Source organism: Melitaea cinxia, chromosome 27 (assembly GCF_905220565.1).
Source record: "Melitaea cinxia chromosome 27, ilMelCinx1.1, whole genome shotgun sequence".
NCBI classification, from domain to species: Eukaryota; Metazoa; Arthropoda; class Insecta; order Lepidoptera; family Nymphalidae; genus Melitaea; species Melitaea cinxia.
In genome coordinates this window covers 2,836,924-2,850,462 of record NC_059420.1, presented here as the reverse complement: position 1 = coordinate 2,850,462, position 13,539 = coordinate 2,836,924, and the positions used below count along the sequence as shown (strand labels likewise).

General features: G+C 33.0%; 2 protein-coding genes across 2 annotated transcripts; both read left to right on the top strand.

Annotated features, from left to right (window-relative positions):
• Positions 1–256: 256 nt before the first annotated feature.
• LOC123667039 (RNA exonuclease 4-like) lies at positions 257–1,396 on the top strand. Its single transcript, XM_045601042.1, has 2 exons — positions 257–665; positions 1,124–1,396. The coding sequence occupies exons 1-2, from the start codon at positions 327–329 to the stop codon at positions 1,262–1,264; spliced, it is 480 nt and encodes a 159-aa protein (XP_045456998.1). The 5' UTR covers positions 257–326; the 3' UTR covers positions 1,265–1,396.
• An 11,285-nt stretch (positions 1,397–12,681) lies between these two features.
• Positions 12,682–13,539, top strand: LOC123667273. Its single transcript, XM_045601231.1, has one exon. The coding sequence runs from the start codon at positions 12,682–12,684 to the stop codon at positions 13,537–13,539; it is 858 nt and encodes a 285-aa protein (XP_045457187.1).

The window sequence follows — 13,539 nt, the reverse complement described above, 5'->3', positions numbered from 1 at the left end:
AAATATAACAATGTGTGTGTGTCCCGATTAATAATTAAAAGTCCTAATAACTAAAAAAAAATATTTTAATTATACAAGGAAGTATAAAATCTACCTTTTTTACTTTAACTACCGTGTTCTCCTGTTTTTTTTTTTGGTGAGCTGCTGTTTTTTTAGTTTCTTGGGGTTGGCAACACAGGCCTTAAGGAAATCGGTTAATCACAAGGGGCTTTGATAATACTAAGGGGTATAAAAGCGACATGGCATCACACGCGTTCTCATTCTTATTGCTAATTTAGAAGCCCTTGCAAGTTATAATTTTATAATATTATAATTTATCATTAAAAATGCCGCGCATCTTTGCTATGGACTGTGAAATGGTCGTAAGTGGAAACCGGAGCATCCTTGCCCGTGTGACGATTGTCGATGAGACCGGCAGGGTGGTTTTAGACGAGTACGTAAAGCCTACAGCCACGATCACAGACTTTAGAAGCTGTTATAGTGGAATCAAGAAGCACCATCTAGAGAACGGCAAAGACTTTTCTGTAGTCAGAAACAAAGTGGAGAATCTTATAAATGGATGTATTCTGGTGGGCCACTCTCTTCAATTCGACCTGGAGGCGCTTAACCTCTCTCATCTGGAGTGTAAAATCAGAGACCTGGCCAAGTACGAAGCTTTCAACAGGGTAAGTTAATAAGTTTTTGAGCTTCTTTTTGAGCTTCTTCGTTAACAGAGTTATTTTTAAAAATGATTTCAAACTTCCAAAGTATTTCGTAAATCTATTTACAGTATTTTGTTAATGTTATTATTACAATTATCCGACTAAAAATTGTAAAGTATTCCGATTGTTATAATTTTCAAGTGTTAACATAAACAAATTATTTTCTGTTCATTGATTGCGGTCCCAACTAGTTATTGTACCGATACGATAACACAGTCATGTCTAGACTTAATAACAATTTGTAATTTAAAAAAGTGCAATGATCATCTATATTCACACGGATTAATTTTTTGGAATGTAATTTATTTAGTGTTAATTTAACAAAATGTCAAAAAAACTTTTTTACCTAAATTAAACGAAATTTATCTCTTATTTTTGTCAGGTAAAACGTAACCTTATTATAAATTTGATTTCTTACTCAGAATAATGGCGGGCAACCTGTGGCTCTAAAGACTCTCGCAAAAGATTATTTGGGAAGAATCATCCAAAATGGCGAACACGATTCATCTGAAGACGCCAAAGCTTGCATGGACTTGTATCGTAAATACCCAAACAATTGGTAAAAATATTTATATATCTAAAATTTTTTTTTTATTGTAACTTGTTGATTGTTTTGTCATGTAAAAAATAAATAAATAAGTACATACAAGTATTTTGTTTAAGGTGGTATTTCAAATATATAATTTTCTATTGTACTTTCTGTTTTCTTATTTACCTCGTTACCTATTTATGTATTTCAGTTATAACAAAGTAATTTTTTTTTCGCAAACTTCACTAATATCAAAACATCAAATACAAAGTACAAGTGATTTCGACTAATTTAAATTATAAGTTTGAACTTTTTGTGTTCTGTTGTCAAAAACTATACTTTTATAATAATAAACAAAGTATATATCCGTGTGTAGCGTGTAATGTTTTTTTAATCGATTTATACATATATTTTATTATTTTAAGCATAACTAAAGATAATACTAGCATTCTACACTCCTCTATATAAACTATAAGTATGCGAAATATACTCTTCCGTTCGCGCAATTTTCGCAAGAAGGTACAGTTTTTGCTTCACGTATTAATATATAAATTACACACTATTTCTCTTCAGACAAATTTTTTTTAATACGATTTTTCTCCTAAAATAAATTTGTCACGTTTAGTTTTCACATCGAACGAGGAAAAAAATCTAAACGAAAGTTCTAAGTTGGTTTCTAGTTTTCCGTGTCAAATGTCTTCTAAATACAGTTTTCTTAACAGTAGTGATGTCAATAATTTAATATTTGTTTATTTGAGATTTTTAGATTTATTTTATGTATTCGCCGGACTTCGTACCGCCATATTTTTTCTTTTGTTAATGTGTCGATCTTTTCAACTTTTTTTTATGATTCCTAATATTATAAACGTGAATATAAGTTTGTTTGTTTGTTACGCTTACACGCGAAAACTACTTAACCGGTCATCATGAAATTTTATACATATCCTTGGAGGTAGAAATAACATAAAAACTTTTTATTAAAAAAAAAAATGAAATGCGACCGAAGCCACGGGTAAGAGCTATTATTTTTATTATGGCGATTATATTTTGGCGATTCATCTTTATTTATTTATATAGATTATTAGACATTATTTTATCAAACAATCTAAAAAACAAAATTTTATCAGGCATGGCAATCTCTTTCACACAAAGTAAAATTTAAAATAGAAGTTCAATTGGGTATAGGAAACAATGTAGGTAGTAAAAGTGTTTATTTAAAAACGTTTATGTGGGACATAAGATGGAATTAGGGATGTGAAAATATAAATAAAGCCCTCATGGCGACTTAAAAAAAATGATCAGCCGATAAATTCCTTGCGTTTCTTAAATACTACTAATATTATAAATAATAAAGTTTGTGAAAATGTATGTATGTTACTCTCACACAAAACCTACTGGACCGATTAAAATGAAACTTGTGCCTAGATAGCGGGAGATCTAGATTACATTGGCCACTTTTTATCCCGACGTTCCTCGGATCGGAAATTAAGCGAGTCATAACGTGTGGCACAGCAAGTAATCACACGAAACAACTCTTTCATGTAAAAACAGCACCATATAAAACGGCGACTGTAAAATAGGCAACCGAAAAGAAAAAGGTGAGACGAAAAATCGCGTCATTGTCGATTTAACCTTTTGACCGCCGTAGTCACCTATACTTGACAAGGGCTCGCGAGTCCTGTGCGCCAGCGACGTCTATAGGTGACAAAAAACCCGGACCACAAAAATATTAAATAAAATTATTAAAAAAATATTTCTAGTATTTTAATTCAACATTTATGAAAATAGAATATCCCCGCAACATTTGAGTATAAAAAACAAGTCTTTTAGAGCTACACGTACTGAGAAACATTGAAATAAAAACATGCATTTTTATTCCACGTAAATGATATGTCCAGAACGCCGAAGTCGTCTATAGTTGACCGCTAGGGATGTGACGCAAGAGGTATAAATAAATAATAAATAAATAAATATTTACAACATACACACACGGTCATCTGTTCCTAAAGTAAGCAACTTAATGCTTGTGTTATAGGTAACAGCTGACTGGTATAGCTATATTTTTTTTTTGATAAGCATACATATAAATAATACACATATAAATAAATACCAGACTCGGGGTGGGAATCAAACCCATAACCTCCGGAGCAGAAAGCACCTGCTGACCTGTAGTCACTACAAACTGCGCCAACGGGCTAGTCAAAATGGTATAGATGACTTATATATTCTTTATTGCACTTTAAAAAAAAATCATAATTACTAGTCATTTTTGCAATTAGCTATTCAAAATTCAACTCAAACGTGTTATATTTTCTATAAATAATTTAATATTTGAATAAAACAAAAGGTAAAAAACATAAAACTATCATCAGCTAACACATAAATAGCAAATGAATAAAAAATCAAATCAACTAAAATCAATCAAATCGCCATAATAAATCTGATATCTCAAATCTGGCGCATCTCTAGCGCGTAGTCATTAATCCGTTCTCTACACGCCGTTGTCAAGTATAGACGACACGCTGATGACGTCATAAGCGAATAGCGAGAAAACTAGTGAAGTGCAAGACGAGACCTTAGAACATCGTCGCATTTTGGAAGGCGTCGATGATTTTAATAATATACAATAAAAAGAAATATTTTTTTTTTTCATTTTTTTTTATCTAAGGTTAAGAGCGAAATTACGATTTTTTTTCTCATTCTCAAAATCATCTGGCAGCATCAATATCATCTCTAACCCCCACTCTCATAAAAGCTTTTTTTCTAAGACCCATGTCGTGTTGTGTGTCGTGAAATATTTGATTTGAAATATTGCTACTTACTCAGTACTGTTTTAGTACTATTTGCTACCTAAGCAAAAAAATATTTAACGCATGTAAATATTTCTTTTAAACTAAGGCTGGCGTCGACCGCACCGATTATATTAATTTGCTTCATCGGATCAACTACTGAGTTGGGGAACAATGGAACACGGGGCACTATGGAACAGTGTCAACAAAAATTTGAATTCTAAACTAATTCGTGTGGTAACGCTTCGGCCAATTACAGCGCGTAGGGACTCTTGAAAATTCGTAATAACTTTTTACTGGATGTACCGATTTTAATAATTTTTAATTTTATCGAAAGCTGATGTTTATCATGTGGTCACATATAAATTTCATTGAGATCTGATATCTAGTTTTTGAGTAATCTTTGATAACGCGTAGTTACTTGACTATTTTTTCGTCGATCTACGTTGTATTCGAGCAAACACAATTATTCTTGTTCAAAAGTTGAGATTTCTTTTCAAAGTACTTTCTTTTTAGTAAAACAGTTTAAAGAATAGGTAAATGATATTTTTTTTTCATTAATTTTAATCATTTGAGACAATTGTGTGGAAAGTTCAAAAAATAACCTAAGTTTTTATAAAACTCGTTTAAAACGTTGGCCTTATGGGGCACTATGGAACGGGGCACAGTGGAATACTGTTCTAATGAACCTTAAATAATAAACTATTATCTAATAAGATAATAATTGTGTTTGCAGGCAAACGAAAAAAAAACTAACTTCAATTATATCGACAAGTAATACAACGTAGGTAGACGAAATAAAAGTCAAGTAAATACGCATTATCAAAGATCAATCAAAAAGTTGTAATCGGGTTTGGATGAAATTTAAATGTGACTACATGATAAACATCGGCTTTCGATTAAATTAAAAATCATCAAAATCGGTGCACCCAGTAAAAGTTATGCAGATTTTCGAGATCTCATTATAAAATCCTGGTTTCCTTAGCATGGTACTATACCGGGGTTATCTCTTTTCCAACAAAAAAAGAATTATCAAAATCGTTTCATAAACGACAAAGTTATCCCCAAACATAAATAAAAAAAATATAAAATATATATCGAATCGGTCGAATTGAGTAACCTCCTCCTTTTTTGAAGTTGGTTAAAAAATTACAAATTTGAATTAGGTTAATTTTTTTCTAAATTACTTTTCATGTATGTATCGATTCGATTCGAAATCGTTATATAGCCTGCGGCTTCCTTGCGTGCGACACAGCACGTCTCTAAAGAGAGTTTCATAACCGTAGGTCAGCTGCGCCGTAGTCGTCCAGTCGTGACAATGACGTCATGGCGATAGAAAAGAGTGTTGTGCTTTACTACGATTATTTTTGTAATGTTTGTTTTTTATTTATGTTGTTGTAAGTATATATAACGAGTGCAAGATAACACAAGAAAAATATTAAAAAATAAACCTTCCTAGATTATATAAGTAGTCATTTATTGCATAAAAACCAGCAAAAACAAGTCACTGTGTGGTACTCGATAACGACTCTTGGCAGCACTATTTTTTTAGTAGGTATTTTTGTTTATTTTATGCCTTGGCGTACAGGGCACGGGAATGGTTTTGAGGCGTGGCGGTCAAAAGGTTAAATCTGATTATATCAAAAAAAAAAAAAAAAAAAAAAAAAACGAATTTTTAATCAGTGATACATACCGACTTAGGCTCGATTCACATTACTGTTGCTCTCAGTTTGTTCTCGGTCCGGTAAAATATTGTCAAACAAGAAAAAATGAGTGTACTCCATGTGTAATGTGTATTCATACAGTCCTTAACATTGAGATCAGACCGGGAACAAACAGATCAACATTTGACATGTGTAAGTAATGCAATTGATACATTACGCGTGATATTACTCGAACATGAAATATGGCATCACACATTACGCGACGAAATGAAGTATTACACATCAAACTTGACATTACGCGCTCTGTTCGGTCGGAATGTTGGATTCCTTATCTATTTGCTCTGTCTAACTTCACTTACTGAATGAGACACGGTGATGCGCGGCGCACTTTTGCAACCAGTCATAACCTCACTCTCTAGCTCTATATTATTTTCGTTAGTATGAGTGAGAGCGAGCTACTGAGCCGTGGCGAGTTTCCGTCATTTTTTTAAGTGAAATATGAATCGTATTTAAAATACTAAGGCATATTATAGCACAACACTGTACGTCGTCATCATCATCATCATTACAGCCTATACAGTCCACTGCTGGACATAGGCCTCCACAAGTTCACGCCAAAAATAATGTGAACTCATATGTTTTGCCCGTAGTCACCACGCTGGGCAGGCGGGTTGGTGACCGCAGTATTGGCTTTGTCGCACCGAAGACGCTGCTGCCCGTTTTCGGCCTGTGTATTTCAAAGCCAGGAGTTGGATGGTTATCCCGCCACCGGTCGGCTTTTTAAGTTCCAAGGTGGTAGTGAAACTGTGATATCCCTTAGTCGCCTCTTACGACACCCACGGGAAGAGAGGGGGTGGCTAAATTCTTTAGTACCGTAGCCACACAGTACAGTAGTACACTGTACGTAATACTTTTTAATAATGCGTTACGCACTTGACTGCCGCTAAAATTCGAGTTCAAATTTCTGCTTTTGCATTTATTAAAATGTTTTGTTCGTTTATGTTGCTTGTGAAAATAAAATTATAAATGAAGTATTGACATAAAAAAAGTAATCATTGTATGTATATAAAGTTGATTTTTAAATACGTATTCATGGTCATTAGTTTATTCCTAACTTATATTATAAACTAGCTGCGTCCCGCGGTTTCACTCGCGTAGTTCCCGTTCCTGTGATGATTCCGGGATAAAAAGTAGCCTAAGACTCTCCAAGGTCTGTTTTAACTGTATACCAAAATTTGACAAATTCGGTTCAGCCGTTTTGACGTGAAAGAAGGACGAACAAACAAACACACATTTATAATATTAGTAGGGATGCGAAAGTAGCTCTATCTACCTTTTACGTTTTCTGATTTTGATGAAATTTGGTATAGTGATCGATGGGACATCCGAAGAGGATCAATAATCACATGGAGACCGAAACTGAACGGGTAAAATCGCGGATCACGGCTAGTATCAATTTAGTTGTCCATGTGTATTGCCAGTCCTAAGCCTGGAATAAATATTCCAATTTTCCTTGGGGTTTACTTAAGTATGAAGGGAAACCAACTTTTTTTACAAATCAAAGCTAATTTTAGAACAAACTTTTAGAAAACCAAACAAAAAAAAAAAAACAAAACAGATATTATGAATTTTTAGCCACTTTCCACCTCTCATTTATCATTTTATGCTAAAGTGATGTTTGGTCTGCTACGTAGTACACCGAACACCGTACACTTAAACATACTATAAGTACAAAATCTCATGGAATGTTTGGTGTGATGACAATTACGTGATATATAGCATTTCATAAGAAATATCTCACGCCGAACAGTACACATTTCGGGTAATGTTCGGTGTGATGGTGTGATGCCATATTACTCAGTACGAAATGTAATGTAATATTACATTACATTTTGAAGTACTGTTTTGCGCAAGTCTATTCCTAATGTTACTAGTTCACTTTTTTAGTGGAATGTACAGAGTACAAGAGCCACGGCAAAAATTTGTTTATGATAACAACCGGGACCTTAGACGGTCTGACAATACGACGGTAAAATTTCGTTATACCAGTCGAGTTTGAACAAAACGCTAGCGCGATTTAATGTGCGTGTGGCGCCATCTAGTTTTATAATAAATCACTATTCTTACTATTGTTACAATAAACAATACAAACTTATTATTAATGTTAGTGTAATTGTATTTTTATGTTACATAATAGTAATATAATCTTTATTGAACACCAATAAATAGTAAAAAGTTAAAAAAAAATGGATTAGGAAGTGTACAAATATTTGCTTTAAAATTTTTATTTTGAACTGTTAAGTACGAGTACTAAATAATACTCAAACATGTATTTGTTATATAATTATGTTTAATTATGCATCGTGAATTGTATTAATTAAAATTTATTTTTTGTCACTGTTTTCTTTCCAAAAGAAAAAACTTTTACATTTGCCGTTGACATTAAAAGGAACTAAAAATATATTATACTACCTAGGTGTGGCGAGCGGTTTCATCGGAGTTATTTTGAGAAAAAAACCTACTAAAATAATATATAGCCTATAGTCTTTCTTGGTAAATGGATAGTCCAACACAAAACTAATTTTTTAATTCGAACCACTACTTCTTTATAAATGTAATTAGTTAAGATTATGCGTATCATTACACGTATAATTGTGTTATCTGGCAAACGAAAAAACCGACTTCAATTACATCGACAAGTAATTCAACGTAGCTACCTAACCTTCCGAAAAAAAGTCAAGTAAATACGCATTATCAAAGATTACTCCAAACGTTGTTGTCAGATCTCGATGAAATGTATACTATATGTGAAATTCATGATTCATATACTAAAAATGTGTTATTTTTTTTTTTTTGAAAGTGAGCGATTAAGATTATAGTGTAATTTATAATTGCGACTGTGATAATAATTATCCAAAAAAAAAAAAATGATCTCAGACTGAATACTATTGCGTGATTAGTATCATTATTTATTTTGTATGTACGGCACTACGGCGCATATTTGTTTAATTTTCAATAAAGACGATTATTCAATAATAATTTATTTAATTTATTTTCGTGCATGATAAAATTACCTAGAGCTCTTGGTTAGCTTAGTCAGTTACGATGTTACGTTTGGTAATTAATCGTATTATATTGTATCATTATTGTAGTATTGTAGGTAATTTTAATAACTAAGATAGAATTTCTATAATCGAAAAAATCATAATAAATGCTCAGGTAAATTTTCTTGATTTATTTTAAACTATCAGATCTTTTTAGATCAATCTTTCTGTATCAAAATTCTAAACTAAGTAAGTTTACCTATTTTTGCATGTTAGTGCACATATTACAGTAATTATTTAGATAAATTTACCTGTTAATCAAATCAAAAAATAAATTTTATCTAACCGACACAAACCGGTGTTTATAGAAGTGTCAGGTATCCTATTTTAACAATGTGGATAGCTATAAGAAATGACTTCTACGAGTGTTAACATCATTTTAATCAAACAGTTAGGTAAATTTTTATGATTTTTTTAATTTATATTTGAACTTTAAATCGCTTTCCTGTAAAGTTTACTGAATGTCGCTTAGTAAGGGTTGCCTTTCAAGCGTCGATATCAGAAAAACGTATAGATATTCGTTTTTAAGATTTCGCAACCAACCGACAGCAATTAACCAAAACTGTTATTTTCGCAGGTAATTAAATTTGTAAATAAAATTATGTTCGTTATAATGATTTGTCTATTACAAACAAATAAGTAAAAATGTTAAATCTTACTTTATTCAGTTATTACACAAACTTTTTGAAGCTCAAGTTTCGAGAACTCATTACTTTCTACACTTATCGACATCTAGTGTGAGATAGCTGAACTACGTAGTGACATCGATATATCGATGTCAGGTCGCTGTGCGAGTAGTTTTGCTACTAACCCGCAGATGGAAAATTGAGAAGTGAGCGACGTTCCACAAACCCTCACCCCGCAAAATGTCAATGCAAAATTGCAAATTCATAAGGAAACCTACCAAAAAATCAAATTAATCAGTAAAAAAATTGCGCCTTGTAGTGGTAGTAGATACCGAAAAGTGAATAATTGCATAAAGATGATAAATATCCTCTCCCAGATATAAAAGATTATAGAACCACTGTCTGGAAGTGTTTATTTACGCATTAAGACTTCCCTATGGAAAAAATTCTCATACCGAGTTATAAGAATCTATCAGATCTCATAGACTCTCATAACCCTGTATGAGAATTTGGTTTGCTTTTGTCCATGTTTTATGAAATTTGTTTCATAGGGTTATAGCAAAGATATTACAACGCGAATTAAGATAAAAATGGTCGAAGATTTACAGCTTTCAACTCAGGTCAATACCAAATGACCTTCAGTTTAAAAATACAATTGTATTGGAAATTTCCAACAAAACATTGTATTGGAATTTTTTTTACATTTATTTTATTTTTTTCAACAATTTTCCAATCTTTTTTAATAGGTACCTATTCTGCTATTCGGGGCGGAGACAAATCGTTCATTTGGATGAACAGGGTATTATCTCAAAAATCTCGACTTTTGGATAAGAAATGGAGTACCACTTATTAAGATCTTTCTAATGAACAGGGACTTGTAACGATCGGACGCGAAATGGCGCGGGGGACAGGGTAGTATCTCCATCTTTTTCGCTCGTGTCACATGTAGCTTTCGACCAACACAGTCTTATTCAGTCTTACGCTGGACGTTGAATCGAAAAGTCGCTGTTGTTTCCTAGAACACGGTATTAAAACAAAAAAGTGCCGTGTTTGGTATAAGGTAAGTTACTTATTGGAATATTGTTTTGTAGAACACGGTATTAAATCAAATAAGTTCTGTTTTTGTTATAAGGTTACTTAATTATTGAAATATTGTTTTGTAGAACACGGTATTAAATCAAAAAAGTGCTGTTTTTGTTATAAGGTTACTTAATTATTGAAATATTGTTTTGTAGAACACGGTATTAAATCAAAAAAGTGCTATGTTTGTTATATAGTTAGTTAATTATTAAAATATTTTAATTGGAAATACTGGCTACTTTTTATGTTAAAACCGTATTCGGGATATTTTTTTCAATAATTATTAAAATTTGTCGACAGTATAGATAGCTCCTTTTGAGATGCTACTAAGTTCTATACAATTTTATTCATTTTTGTTTAAAATCTTAAAGCATAAATAGTTCTTCGTTCTTTGTATTTTTACTTTAGCGTTAATTTATGTTTATGGGAATGAAAAATTGTTGTCTAAACTTTTTATAGAATGATGTCAGAACGGCTTATGAAAATAAGAAATAATTTTAAGAAGCCACCAGATGCAATAGATAAAACGGCTTCTGTTTCTTCCAACGAATCGTTAAAAGTTCCTGTTGAATGTGAGTGTATCTTTTAAAAAACTTTTGAGTTTGTTTCTTAACAACTTATTGTTTTACAATTTTACATTGTTTTTATTAAAAAAGGCCTATCTAATAAACTTATTTTTTGCAAACAAAATTATTTACGAGTGAATATGATTCAAAAATTTCACTAGAAGTAAATTTGAATCAACATGATTCAAATTTACTTCTAATGAAATTTATTTAAATGTATTTTTATATTTCAATGTACTTGTCGGCGCCATCGTCATATTTGTAAACGACTAGCACATCGTTCGATATTCCCCTACCCTCACTCGAGTCATTCTGACAACTAGCACATCGTTCGATATTTCTACCCTCTCTCACTAAAGTCATTCTAACGTTGTATAAAAGGACCTTAGTAACCGCGGCTAAGTCAGTACGGCTCTGGCGTGGCATGATATAACTTAGACTTTATGATGATGAGCTAACTTAGACTCTTTGATAGTTAATTGATGTACACGAATTGATTGTCAGATACGATCTATCGGGTAACTCGGGCAGTGGAGGCGAGCGTTGATACATATCGTAAAGGGGGCCTCCTTAAACCTACACCTGGGTCACAAGTCCTAGGCACTGCTCTGAGTATCTCCCTCACCCTTTCGATCTACTATTGTTACCTAGCTAACTGTCTGTGTTGCCTTACATTATTATTAATCAGTCTACCTCCCTTTTCCGACATACTTATTTGTTTTTTATCTGTTTATTTTAGTGGAAAATCAACAAATGTCAGTTGTTGAAAATGAAACAGTGTCGTTCCATCAATCTAGTCTTGAAGTTCCTTATAATATTTATTCTACTCTATGTCTTGAAGAGACAATGGAAGTAACAAATGATTCTCATGAACATGATGTTAAAACTGTTGAAGTATTAACCGAAGGTAGGTATAGTTGTACGACTGTTCTGCAATATTTATTTATTTATGTTTAATTAATTTTACTATGTACTCTTTGTTTTGATATCCTAGAAATAAATCAAAATACTACTTGTCGGGCCTGTAGTAACACTTCATCAACATCTTCGTCATCATCTACCAGCGATAGTGAAGACTCAAACAAGGATGAAAACCTAGGTAGTTTTTTTATTTTATCGTTGTTTAATATAAACAAATTAAAAGTCAACAATACAAGTCGCAAACAATAATGTACAATAAAAAATATAATCAGTCACAAATAGGTATGATAATTATTTATTTTATAAACTGTAGGCTACCTGGCATTTATTATTTGTTTATGTATATTATATTAATTTGTATTTCACATATATTAACTTTTATTATTTAATTTATAAAATATTATTTTATATATATTTAATAAACAAGCATATCCGCACGATACCCGTAGTATACGGCGTATTTGACATTACTTATTTCTCTCACAATTTTTAAATTCAAACTATTTTGTCATTTCTAAGAGAACGCTCTAGAAAGAGTACAGAGCGCATGATCGAGAATTTTGACAAGGGCTAGCGAGAAAAACGTAATTTGATTTTGTAATAAATAAAATTGTGGATATCGGATATTTATATTGTTCGAGTGCTAAACTGTTAATAAATATATTGTTTAACTCCTAAACTGGTGACCCCGCTTTTGAACGATGGATAAAGAATATCAAGATGCACGTAGTGATACCACGCCGACAGAAAAATCTATCGATAGTGATACTAAAATTTTTAAAGTCAGAGCTAGACTCCCCCCGTTCTGCCCGGAGGAACCTGAACTTTGGTTTGCGCTAGTAGAAGGGCAGTTCACAATATCTGGTATAACAAGAGATGCTACAAAATTTTATTATGTAGTGGGCCAGCTTGACAACGAAATTTCCAGAGAGGTAAAGGATATTATTATTAGTCCACCACCTACTAACAAATTTTTAAAGCTGAAGACCGAGCTGATTAAGCGGCTAGCGTCATCTAAGGAAAAGAAAATTAAGCAGCTTTTGATGCACGAGGAACTTGGAGACCGTAAGCCCTCTCAATTTTTGCGCCACTTGAAGAGCCTTGCTGGTGTCAATGTTCCTGATGACTTCCTACGGACCATTTGGGTTAGTCGTCTCTCGCACGGAATCCAGACAGTGCTCGCAGGCCAACCATCTTCAACCTGCATCGACGATTTGGCAGATTTAGCTGATCGTGTCCACGAGTTGGCTACTCCGTCACCCGTGGTGGCGTCTGCCAGCCAACCCCAAGCCAGTTCCAGCTCAGCCGTTGAAGCACTAACTAAAGAAGTCGCCGAACTTCGGAGACAGTTCCAGCAACTAACATCAGAAAGAAGAAGTAGATCCAATACCAGATCCGCAAGATCATCTCAGCGCAGATCGGCATCCAGGTCTAAACGATCGCAGTCAAACTTCAGGAAGTACCCACTTTGCTGGTACCACTGGAAGTTTGGAGTGAAAGCCAGCAAATGCATAAAACCATGCGACTTCAAGGAGGGAAACGCCAGGGGCGGTCAATAA